Source organism: Taudactylus pleione, unplaced genomic scaffold (assembly GCF_031769625.1).
Source record: "Taudactylus pleione unplaced genomic scaffold, aTauple2 ptg000155l, whole genome shotgun sequence".
Classification (NCBI taxonomy): Eukaryota; Metazoa; Chordata; class Amphibia; order Anura; family Myobatrachidae; genus Taudactylus; species Taudactylus pleione.
Genome location: NW_028284557.1, coordinates 3,851,327 through 3,864,552, shown reverse-complemented (window position 1 = coordinate 3,864,552; position 13,226 = coordinate 3,851,327). Strand labels below are relative to the sequence as shown.

Here is a 13,226-nt window from a genome sequence, read left to right as displayed (position 1 = left end):
CTTTCAAAGTGAATATGGCGTTACTTTTCCACCTGGCAAAATTACGTCATCGGCGAAACTTTTTCGCCTCAAATTGAATACAGGCCATAGTTTGAAAGTTCCACTGGGGAAGAGACTGATGATAAATAAATGTTTAAAGTTGTGTAATATGAAACCGCTAATGCTGGGCATACACTGCCAGATAAAATGTCCGTCAGACCGACAGACATTTTATGTGGCCGGCTGCCAGCCGCAGATGTCCGCGGCATACACTGTGAGAGAAATCTCACAGCGTATAGCCCGACATCCGCGCTCTGCCCCCGGGGGAAGAGACATTTCCCTGTTCCTTCCGTAGGAAGGAACACAGGAAATGTCTGTCTGTCGGCCGCGCTGGGCATACACAGCCCGATGCGGCAGACAGTTTACCGGGTAATATCGCATTGGACGGGCATGCTGGACAATCCAGCATGCCCGACCGAGCAATATTTAACCCTCGGTCGCCCCCCCCACAATTATCGCGGCGATCCGCCGATATCGGGCGGGTCGTCCCGATAATTGTAGCGTGTATGGCCGGCATAAGAAACGTCCAGCAGAAAATTACCTTTGCAAGTATTTTCAAACACTTCTATGTAGCAACTAAATGTAAATAAACATTTCCATTAAGTTTTTTTTCTCTAAATGTTCAATTAGAACTTAATTGACTAAACTTTTTTTTTTTTAATAAAAAACAAAACAAAGGTGGTTTTGGAAGCAGGAATATTCAAAATTGACTTCATTTTCTGAAACAGTCCTGACACCGTGGGACTCATGCAGAGATGTACAGTTTACACCAAAAACTAGGGCCAGACACAGACATCTGGCAAATGTCAAAATGACTGATGGCCTAATCCAGCCCAAAAGCCTGGCCGAGCAGCTTCGCCGGCATGCAGAGAAAGGCGGTGCATGCCGTGAGGCCACGGCCCTTTTCATGCAGTCAGATGCCTAGGTCGATTTACAGCCCCAGTCCATCCCTGCCAAAAACAAAGGCATTTTTGTTTACAATCCTATAGGTCTGCAAGCAAAAATCCACTAGTCCAGTTGCCGTTGCCAGTGTTTCTACACCGTTGCAATAGCAACTTGCCCCTGTAGCACCTGACCCCTATAAATAGAAGTAAGAGGCTGCTAGTTTATCTGTCAGGAGCAAGTAATCATCCCACAACTGTTTTTTTTGTAATTTAATTTTTTTTTTAACCTGTGGATGTCTACATGAAGCAAAGATGACCCCAGGATTTATGTAAGCAAAATTTGTTAAACAAGGGTTTTCTGTGTGGAGGTGTATTTATTACTAATAAAAAAAATGTATTAGGTGTGTGTGTATTGTATGATTATATTTCACAGCTTGCACACAGCAGCAGACGTATAGTATGGAAAAGCACGAGACTCTGGCTGAGCAAGGTTATTGATCCTGTTTCTGTCAGAAGTACAGCCATAGCCAAAAGTTTTGAGAATGACACAAATATTGGTTTTCACAAAATTTGCGGCTTCAGTGTTTTTAGACCTTTTTGTCAGATGTTACTATGGTATACTGAAGTATAATGACAAGCATTTCATAAGTGTCTAAGGCTTTTATTGCCAATTACATTAAGTGTATGCAGAGTCAATGTTTGCAGTGTTGACACTTCTTTTTCAAGATCTCTGCAAATACCTGGCATGCTGTCAATCAACTTCTGGGCCACATACTGACTGATGGCCGCCCATTCTTGCCTAATCAATGCTTGGAGTTTGTCAGAATTTGTGGGTTTTGTTTGTCCACCACCTGAGGATTGACCACAAGTTCTCAATGGGATTAATGTCTTGATAGTTTCCTGGGCATGGACCCAAAATTTTGAGGTTTTGTTCCCCGAGCCACTTACTTATCACTTTTGCCTTATGGTAAGGTGCTCCATCATGCTGGAAAAGGCATTGTTCATCACCAAACTGTTCTTGGCTAAGAAGCAACCCCACACATGAATGGTCTCAGGATGCTTTACTGTTAGCATGACACAGGACTGATAGTAGCGCTCACCTTTCCTTCTCCGGACAAGCTTTTTTCCAGATGCTCCCAAACAATCTGAAAGGGGATTCACCCGAGAAAATTTTACCCCAGTCCTCAGCAGTCCAATCCCTGTACCTTTGAAGAATATCAGTCTGTCCCTGATGTTTTTCCTGGAGAGAAGTGGCTTCTTTGCGGCCCTTCTTGACACCAGGCCATCCTTCAAAAGTCTTCCTCCTGTGTCATACCAACAGTAAAGCATCCTGAGACCATGCTTGTGTGGGGTTGCTTCTTAGCCAAGGTAGTGGGCTCACTCACAATTTTGCCTATGAACACAGCCATGAATAAAGAATGGTACCAAAAGATCCTCCAAGAGCAACTTCTCCCAACCATCCAAGAACAGTTTGGTGATGAACAATGCCTTTCCAGCATGATGTAGCACCTTGCCATAAGGCAAAAGTGATAACTAAGTGGCTCAGGGAACAAAACATCAAAATTTTGAGTCTATGGCCAGGAAATTCCTCAGACCTTAATCCCTTTGAGAACTTGTGGTCAATCATCAAGAGGCAGGTGGACAAGTTGCAAGTTGTAATTTTACTTCAGTATACCATAGTAACATCTGACAAAAAAGGTCTAAAAACACTGAAACAGCAAAAACCAATACTTCATTCTCAAAACTTTTGGCCATGGCTGTAGAGCGTATAGAGATGAGATATTGGGATTTACAGTCCCAGGAGGGTAAGATTGGTAAGTGGGGACTAATTTAAAAACACTTAGGCCCGTATTCAATTTGAGGCGTTAAGTCCGGATTTGCGGGAATTTACCACCAATGACGTCATTATAGCCTATTTTAGTTTTACCCCGTATTCAATTTGAAAGACTTTCCGCCTAGGCAGAAAGTCAATGCAATGTAATAGGCAGTAAAGTATCGCCTATGAATGGCAGGTGGTAAAAAGTGCAGAAATGGGGTTTTGGGATGCAACGTTTCGGGAACCCCCGCGCAGCCTTCAGACAGTCCCCCAAAGGTAATCTGTCATATAAAAAAAAATAAAAAATTAAAGACACCCCAAAAATTGACTTTGAAAAAGGGGGCAAAAAAAAAAGTTGGGGTACAAACTTAAATAGCGAACTTGACTCTGGGGGGGTCCCCAAGTGTTTTTTTTTTATTGCAGGTGTTTGCGGCAGGTGGGTTTTTCACGATTTTTTTAAGTCACTTTAGCAACTTTAAAATATGCTGAACCCCATTTTCAAGTACCCCAAATTTGATGGGCATAGTTGTTTTGCCCTAAAAAAACCCCATCTAAATGCTCTTCTGCATCACCTTATTCCAAGCCGCATTTATGCACCTGCCGCAGCTATTAGAAACCCAGACTTCCTTCAGGAGTTAATAATGGGGGTACCCTTTGTCCTCCCCTATGTCTACACTTCTTTAGGGGGGACCCTAGAATATTTCCCAAAAATTCCTGTTTTGTTTAACCTGTAAAAAAAACGGGGTAAAAATTAATAAAAAAAAAAAATTACATAAGGTCCCGCCCTAAAAGCCAAACCAACCCCAGGCTTGCCAGCCAGTGGTGGTTTCTAAAAATATGGGGAACAAAAAATGTAGGGTTCCACCGTATTTTAGAAACCAACCCAAGGCTGCAGGGACCAGTTCTGGTTTTAAATATAGGGGTAAAAAAAAACATGGGGATCCCCCTATATTTAAGTCCAGCACCAGACCAAACCAACCGAGGTGTAATGCCACAGCCCAGAGACCCAATCACCGGGGCTCCAGGTCCAAAGCATTAGCACCCAAATCGGTCAGCGCAAGCCAGTGATCTCGGGGGAGTCAGGGACCCCCCAAAGAAGGTTCCCCCCCGAGCACCACAGGCTTACGCTGAAACCCAGGACTCTTCCCCATACCCCTAGCTTGGTGGGTATGGAGGTAATGGGGGGGCCAAATAATGTAAAACTATTGTGTTTTACAGTTGAACTACAAGTGCCAGCATGCCTTCCATTTTGCACTTGTGGAACAAAAAGTGGCAACAGATATGCGGCACCTGTAACTTCACTGTAAAATAAATAGTTAAAAAAAAGACAAAAACACACACACCGTGACAGTATAACTTTATTACACACACCTACCCATTCACACAGATACATCTGGTATAGGTAAATGTCCCCTATCCTTAAAACATGGGTATGCAAAGAAAAAAAATCATACTGGCGAGTCATACCACATGGGAACTGTCAGTAGCTGGAGCCAATCAGCGGCCGCTCTAAAGTCAGCGCGGCCGCTGATTGGACTGCAAAGCCCCGTTCAGTTCCGTCAGCTGGCATTCGGGAGCTATGAGTATGTGTGGCAACACATATACTGATAGCTGTTGTGTGGGTCGTGTATACTCGTTTTTTTGTTTTGCCAAGTACCAGGATTACTGCGGAGACCAGCACCAGGATATAAGCGAGTATGATTTTTTTTTTCTCTTTGTATAGCCATGTTTTAAGGATATTCTACTGGAGAAGGGGACAGATACTTCTGGTATAGGCACTGTTTCACATGTGTCTCAGCTACCTATTATCCATTGCCTGAGCTTTCAGATACTTCACCATTACATAGTTCATTTAGTCTATTAGTGTGTACTAATCTGCAACATCTCCAATTGACTTTGAGGTTTTGAGCCTTCTGCAGTGTTAACTGGTAAAATAGTGGCCTAGAAAGCTATCATCATGCCTGCATAGTATGGAGAACCACAACTTTCTCCAGGGCCTGATGGAATGATAAAAATGAGAGCTACAACTACCTCCATTTGCTGCATGCATTTCAGACATAGGACCGTATTCAATTAACGGCGAAAACTGACGGTTTTAGCCAAAAAACAGGTGAAAACTGCAACAGGCGAAAAAAACACTGGAGAAAAGTTTTCTCCATCCCAGACCAGGATTGAAAAAAAAAAAAAAAAAAGGAATATCCCTATTTTTGCCTAAAAATGTGGGGATTTTTTATAGAAACCTTTGAACTGCCAATGATAAATTACCAAAAACAAATTTAAAAGTTGCATTCTTTGGCGAAAAGAACGGTCACGCAAATTTTTAAAATGGTTTTAAAGTATTGGGTCTGATTTTTCAGGGGGGGGGGGGGTGTGGATGCGTCAAGTGTTTTAAACATCGCACGCAGTCGGTTTAACGTTTTTTCGAATTGCGTTTTTACGACACAAAAATAGACATGACCCATTTTAACATACCCCCCAATTTACGTGGTGTCCAAAGTAGGGATGTGCAGGCTCGGATAGGTTCGAGTTTGCACGTGGAGTTCGGATTTTTCCCTCCAAAAAAACGGAACTCAGAACGAGGCAAAACGTCATCTTACATGGACGAACATCATCATTCCTGGACAAAAGACCAGGAATGATGATGTTCGTCCATGTAAGATGACGTTTTGCCTCGTTCTGAGTTCCGTTTTTTTGGAGGGAAAAATCCGAACTCCACGTGCAAACTCGAACCTATCCGAGCCTGCACATCCCTAGTCCAAAGGGTTCTGAAGGAAATCCCCACTTATTTAGCCAAAAATGGGGATTTTGCTTTTTTTCTCTCCTGGTCTGGTATGGAGAAAACTTTTCTCCCGTTTTTTCATGCCTGTTGCCGTTTTTTGCCTGTTTCCTGACTAAGATTTTGCCTTTTTTTGTCGAAAAACCATCTGTTTTCGACAATGCGAAAAAAAACAGCAATTTTCGCCACTAATTGAATACAGCCCATAGACCACTTGAAGAATTTGCCCAAATTAAGGGGCCTATGTATCAAGGCATTTTTTACATAAAATTATGCAGAAACTGCAGTTTCTGCATAATTTATGTATTGATCCGATGTAATAATGGCACAATGCTGGAGATTCCACAGAAATCTCCGCCAAAGTGGAAATTAGCGCTTCAGATCACAGTCCCCATTATTATCAATGGGGATTACGATCTGACTCCTATGTACTAAACTCCAAAAAGCTAAGCTTTTCATAGTTTTGCCCGGCAGTTTACACCATCTTCAGATGGTGTAAACTACTGTAAGCCTATGCAGGCTCCAGGTGCAGGAGAGATCGGCAGGTGCAGGAGAGATCGGCAGGTGCAGGAGAGATCTTTCGATCTCTCCTCCGCAGCCCCCGGCCAGTACCGGAAGCTGACACTGTGTGCATGCGCAATGTCATCTTCCTCCGGGGAAGCCTTTCACATCTGTAAAAGACTTCTCCCCTAAATGCCGGGGATATAACTTGCGGGGACATTGGTTACCGCAACCGCTGTCTCTGAGGAGTTCCCTGTAGTACAGAGTCGGGATATTTTTATTAAGAATGAAAATATCCACGGGCGAGTTAGGTGCATATTAATCGCAGCTGGTCCGCGATTATTAGTACATAGACCCGTAAATGTTTTGTCCTGTAATACAATTTTACCCATACCCAGAGGCACTGATTTGCAACCACAGTGAAAGGCTTATTCTGCCATCATCTCTACAAGCAGTGCATGCACCTAACTAACTGCTTTTTAATTGTGTGGTATAACAGACAGTTAAAGGTCAACAATGTCTAGATAGACACCAGATGTTCACTAGGCAATAGGTCGACAGGGACAAAAGGTTGAAACGAAAATGGTCAACATTTTCTTTTTCTAACCCTAAACCTCCCCTTGCTGCCTAACCCTAATCCTCCCTCCTGGTGCCTAACCATCTGGGTAGATGCCTGACCCTAACCAACCCTTCTAGTGCCTAACCCTAACAGTCGGGGTAAGTGCATTACCCTAAAAAAAAAAAAGTTTACAAAAAATGTGTTAACCATTTGTACTGGTCGACCTTTAGTGTGTCTACCTTTTGTCGACGACCTATTACCTGTCTAACATCTGGTGCCGATCTAGATATTGTCGACCTTTTAACTGTCTATCTATAGTCCGGATACCTTTAAATTATGGATCCCCAGTCATCAAAGTAATTCTGCAGAAGTAACAAACATTTTTATTTAAACAAAAGAAATGTCACTTTTTAAACACCAACATAAAATATTTTATTGGTCAGCCGGTTCCAAAAATATCTGCTTTTCTCTCTTTTTTCTCTCTCGTGTTTTTTTTTTTTTTTTAAACCATTAAATTAAATTAAAAAAGAAAGAATATGTTCAGTTTTGAGACCTAGGATAGAACGTTAAAAAATATACCAATATTTAGGTTCTAAACAAATGAACAATGAAAAAAATATATAGCATCACAGAAAGAAGGAAGATATTATATACCCTTCTATTAATCAGGGAACCTCTCCAGAATCTGAAAATGTTATAAATATATTTTTAAAGTGATTATGTGGGAAACAAAACAAAAAAAATCCAGTTTATTCATATAGAGGCATTATGCACTCATTCATTTGTACATATAAATTAACTAAAACTGCATAAGGGCATATTCTTGGCCCATACAAATCACCTATTAATTTTACCTTCCCAAAACAAAAGAGCTGCTACTGAATGACAACACAGTGACATCATAGGTAAAAATGATACTTTTATTTTCAATTTAATTAAACCGAAAAAGCTTTTCTTGGTGGCTGCATGATTGATTTCTTTTTATATGATTATAGGCCTAAGCAATTTCATACAAAGGCTTCCCAGCTGGAGGTGTAATAATACAAAATAAAACCAAACAAGAAGTAGGATAAAGTATGACTGACACATACACAAAACAGTAAGGCTGCGGAGGGAGTGTGATTTGGGGGGACACCGTGTCTGTTCTCCCCTGTTCCGCACTGGGCATGAGGGGAAAGTGCATTGATTGAGGAGGAAGAACAAAAAATTCGGAGTTTGGTCCAGTTAGGATTGTGGAATAAAATGTCATCTCTTCCTTAGCAGAGAAGATATTTGGATTTTTTTCACTTGGTCCTTGGTGGGGGAGGAAACACAAACACACACAGAAAGGAAAAACTCCCACTTTTGCCAATAGACCTATATCTACAGTGTGGCAGCATGTCTGCAGGAGTACAGATTCTATTCCAGCGCACGCACGCACACAGAGCCTTGTTGCGTTATCCAGTCTGACAGTAACAACGTTACATTGCCTTCTAAAGGAATGTATCAAGTATTTTAAGAGTTCTGTGGAATTACCCCGTCCCCCTCACCAAGTATTCACATTAGTTCCAGTTACTTTTGCTTTAGTAATTGTGCTTTAAAAGTGACATCAGGAATATTGAAATGACTTGTGCTTGGTCCCCAACATTTCAGATCACTGCCCCTCTAAAGCTCTATAGATGCGAAACCACCAACCTTTCACTGCTACAAGAATGAAGGCAAAACGTGCAGACTAAGCGCTGAAGACACAAACTGTCCGTGCTTGAAGGAAATATAGGCTACAGCAAATAAGGCAATTAAATGACAAGGCAGCAGAAATTGGGCTCACAATGCATTTGGTTGAATGTCAGCCACAAATTGGCACCAGGAGACTGCCGCACCTCTTCTTAAGGAAATGTCATAACTCATAATATGCAGAAATGATTTGTACAAAGTGATAATCCCAGTTTTACATGAAATATATGAATAGATATCAGATGTTTTTCCATGCTCTCACACGGGGAAATGTGGCAGACAACACCTGCTTAGCTCAGTACCTGCCCGACACTTAGAAGATCTCAGTCACTAGAGCACAATGCTGACTCCAAACTTCAAAGACAAATCTCTTTTTGCTCTACTATATATCTTGAAGGCCAAACACAGGAATTGGCATGGAGGGAAAAGTGGACATGTTGAGGGCTAAAATGTAATAATTTTCATGAAACATCAATATTTCAACAAGCCATTGTTGTTTAATCAATACATGTAACCAGTCCCTTTTTTGCCTGCTTTCTATTTGTTTTAAATCCCACAAACTCTGTGGCGACTTTTCTATCTATATAACAAAATGGGAAGAAAAAAAAAATATATATATATATTTATAAAATATACCAAATGGGAAAAGAAAAAAAACAAACAAAAAACCCCAAAACAAACCAAATACAGTCTTCAATGTAAAAATATTATAATTAAATCTTTCAAGCTGTTTACTAACCAACTACACTAATATATATATATATATTTGATTAAAGGTATCTGACTTTAGGAAACATAACATCAAATTTCTGGTGGGGTGGGGGATGTTAATCATAGTGGCTGCCACTGAGGGGCTGCTTTGGGAGGATTGTAGAGAGAGTTGTGGGTGCCGCCTACTGCAAAAACTGACACCACAATGTAAGCCACTTCTGAATGCTTTCTGTGCCAGGGAAGCAAACAGTGGGCTTCTATGACTGTTAATGTGAACATACTTCTGGTGTGGTCTGTTAGACTAAGATTAAAGAACAATATGGGAAAAAAAAAGCAGGATGACCGATACCAGCCAAAATCAGTTCGAGAAATTCACTGACCAGCATAACACAGCCATGCAATGTTTCCATATCATATCATTCGAGAGGTCCTAAATTAGGATATCAACAGTTTATCCCAAACAAAAATGAGAAAAACAGTTTCAGATTTGTAAATCACATTTTAAATTTAAAGGAGCGAGCAGTTTTCTTACCCAACTGGAAATTCATGTTCCTGCAATATGTATATTGAAAGAGAAGGAAAGAAAAAGAAAACAAACAAAACCTACCACATCCCGCTCCTTAAAAACTATTAAAAAAAAAAAAAGAAATTATATACCAGTGCAAAGCGCATAGACAGGTCAATCAGACATACAAAGGGCAGGGGTTCTGGGGGTGGGGAGGAGATCTCCCCTATGCTGTCCCTCCAGTGACTAAAAGATGAAGCAAGAGGTAATTTTTTCTTCTGCCACAAGAGGGTAGCAGAGAGGGTTTAAGAGAGAATGCTGAAACTGAGGGAGAGGTGGAGCCCACCCTTCACAAAGCTGGGAGAGGGCTGCACTGGAATGCTTCATGATTGTGTAAGAACGAGAGATGAGGTGAGTTCTCCCAATCACATGGCTTCCACATAATTAGCAGGAAGCATGCCAGTGTCCCCTGTGCGCTCCACAGTTCCGTACATCCATCCATCATCAATCTGCTGAACATTGATAATAGTATCACCATCCTGGAAAGACACCTCGTCTTCATCTGCAGCATTGTAATCATACACAGCTCTGAAGCGCTTCTGTGAAATGGGAGAAGACACAGGACATGAAAGAGAAAATGAGAAACATTATGACATTTCTATTTAGCATATGCTCTATAACTAGTAGTGCTGTTGCAGCCATAGGGCTATGAAATGAGGGACCCCTTCCTAAATATATGTTTTTACTCCTATTCAGATCTCTCATATTATCCTACATGTAAAATGATCGGGCTGAAGAATCTGAGAATTGCCTGGTCTTGGCTGCCCTTTTTGGTGTTAGCCACAAGCTTCCACACATCCTGAGTTCTGGAACAGAAGCAGATGTTCCATAAGTTATGCCCACTACCTACACACAAATCAAGTTTTTAGGCTGAAAACTGTACTATCATTTGACTGAAAACCTTATTAAGCATCTGAATAAGGTCAATGGTTTCTTGAGAATGGCTAGGCTGTAATGTCAGTGGCTCCTAGTGAAACCGGCTGCATGGTCAGTGGTGTCACCGGTTCCTAGTAAAACAATAGGCTACATAGTCAGTGGTGTCACTGGTTCCCTGTGAAACAATAGGCTACAAGGCTATGGGTGTCATTGGTTCCTAGTGAATCAATAAGCTACAAGGCTAGGGGTGTCATTGGTTCCTAGTGAAACAATAGGCTGCATGGCCAGTGGTGTAATTGGTTCCTAGTGAAACAATAAGCTACAAGGCTAGGGGTGTCATTGGTTCCTAGTAAAACAATAGGCTGCATGGTCAGTGTTGTCACTGGTTCCTCATGAAACAATAGGATGCGTGGTCAGTGGTGTCATTGGTTCCCAGTGTACTGATATTTTTGATTTCTAATGGAACGATTTTCTGCATTTTCATGAACATTACATGTGCCCACAAACTTGCTGCCACCACTGTGTGAAAGTAACAGCTGCAGGCTACACTTTCCTCCTTGAATCTTTACGAAAATGTACTCACCCCCCCTGCTGGGGCAGTATGCTGGGTTGGGACTGGAGCTGGTGGTTCTTGGTAACCGTATTTGGGTTGCTGTTGTTGCCTCTGATGTTGATAAGCTATTAAAAACATAAAAATAAATACAGAACAAGCGTTAAAAAGATAGTAACCAAGGAAAGATGATGACTATCTTTGCAATGTTCAGCAAGGTTATTGAACCTGAGCAGACTCAACATATGGATAAGGTTACTTGTGGCTCTCAAAGTTGTGAAACTACAAGTTCCAGTAATGGCAGGGAAACACAAAACAGCTGGATAGAGATTGCTTAAAACTACTCTCTAGAGTATTTTTCAAATGAATAGCTCTTTACCACTATGTATGTTATTTTTCCCTGTGTTGACAATATAGGTAGAAGCCTTTTCCTACACATCAGTAATAGGCGACCTGATATACATCCATGGTTTCATCTGTGGGCCTCAAACTTTTTTAAAAGGGATGCAAATTATTTTATTACAGAATGAAAAAATAGCCAACATCACTTATCCCATAGTGTACCATGCTACGTACATGTTACTTTCCACTACATGCTACTCAGACCTTCCACTTTCTCCACAGCAGCCCTCACATCTCATAAGTACTCCAATAGGTAGATTTACTAAGACTTCTCTAACAAGGAAAAAAGTGTTGGGCATGGCAACCAATCAGATTCTAGCCATCATTGTTTTAGAATGTACTAGATAGTGGGCAACACCCCCACCTTTTAGAGGTTTTATTAACTCTATCCCAAAACTCCCCCATATGGCCATCAGACCTACCCACATGACCCCACTTTTACTCACAGCTAGTTCTACTAGCTACCACTCTCCCTCATGTCCCTCCTCCTCTAGTATGTTGCGTGATCTTCCTGTATTGTGCAGAGGAGGTCATGTGAAGTGAAAATTGCTCCCATTCTGACTTATGCTGGGTGCACCATTAACGATGTGTACCTAGCCGGTGTGTCATGCGGCGGGGTCCCGGCATCGGCAAGTGCATACACACTTGCCATGGCAGGGAGAGACAGTGCAGCAGCATGGCCCCCGTTGACTATATCGCCCCTCGGACCTGCATGCAGATCCGACGGGGCGATGTCGCTGACGACGCACATCAGCAGCAACATAGCGGGTACACACTGCCCGATGTGGATGATATGTCGTCAGATCCGCCGGATTGGACAACATCAGTGGTCGCCATCCTTAATTGGGATGTGAGCTACTCCAGAAAAATGAAACCTCCTGAAGAGCTACTAACATTTTTAAAAAACAAAGAAATTGGCTAATAACTGAAAAATTGAAGATCATTTAAGGAAAATAAAAAAAATGTTTCATAGAAAACAACAATGCTTTTAATTAATACAGTAATATAGTTGCACATTTCACTTATAAGTACCAGCTCCAAGGAGGTAAGTGCAGTAGAGGAGCAAAAGATATACTGTAGGCAGTGCTGGGTGGATGTCAATCGCCTCAAATGCAGTCGACTCCTGTGAGGTCCAGACTGTGTCCTTAATATTGTTCAACCCTACGGCAATCACCTGACGAGTGCCCCCATGGCTCCACCCACGGCTTTGTCAGAGGTCGCTTCCTCCTAGCTGACTCAGCAGTACTGCAGCTGGACAAGCTACCCAAATTACGGCCGCGAGCTACGGGTTGGAGACCACTGGTCTAGTGTGTACCCCAGCTTTAATCTTTGCTTTATAACAAAGTAAAGAATAAGTCAGATCGGGAGCAGCTGGCTGGGTGCCAACGGTGACGGGTTGCCAGCCAGCCTGTTGCCCCCCCCACTGATATACATTTTCTTTATGACCACAAAATTCCTGAAGTGGAATTGAATTTGATGAATAGTCATATGATTACCGTTATGAGTCAGTTTTGCCTTGCTTGTACACTGTACAATTGTGTTATTGATGGCAGCTGCATAATTTCCTAGCTTTATTCTAAACAGTAGAAAAAAATAATTTTTTTCCTTCCCTGGGTATCACCTTCAAAGCCTCAATTTACCTGAACTACTGGCCATGGGCTGATGGGATGGCATACTGTCCGAGGGTGGTCGGCGATAATTGGCACCATCTTCTGATCCTCTGCGGCCCAGTTCCCCTCCTTCAATGGATGGATTTCCCATTCGGCTCTTATCAAATTCTTCATGATATTTAATCTGCAAAAGAAAAGTATCTTTGGAATTATCAACCATAAAG

At 41.8% G+C, this 13,226-nt stretch overlaps 1 protein-coding gene across 1 annotated transcript in view; it reads right to left on the bottom strand.

Moving 5' to 3' along the window:
- Positions 1 to 7,481: 7,481 nt before the first annotated feature.
- Positions 7,482 to 13,226, bottom strand: part of LASP1 (LIM and SH3 protein 1) — a 60,988-nt gene continuing 55,243 nt past the window's right edge. Inside the window, exons 5-7 of the mRNA XM_088474608.1 lie at positions 13,033 to 13,186; positions 11,024 to 11,118; positions 7,482 to 10,103 (exon numbers count right to left, since the gene is read on the bottom strand). Of these exons, the coding sequence (XP_088330734.1) occupies positions 9,930 to 10,103; positions 11,024 to 11,118; positions 13,033 to 13,186 (423 nt within the window). The 3' untranslated portion in view covers positions 7,482 to 9,929. The remainder of the gene's footprint in view (positions 10,104 to 11,023; positions 11,119 to 13,032; positions 13,187 to 13,226) is intronic.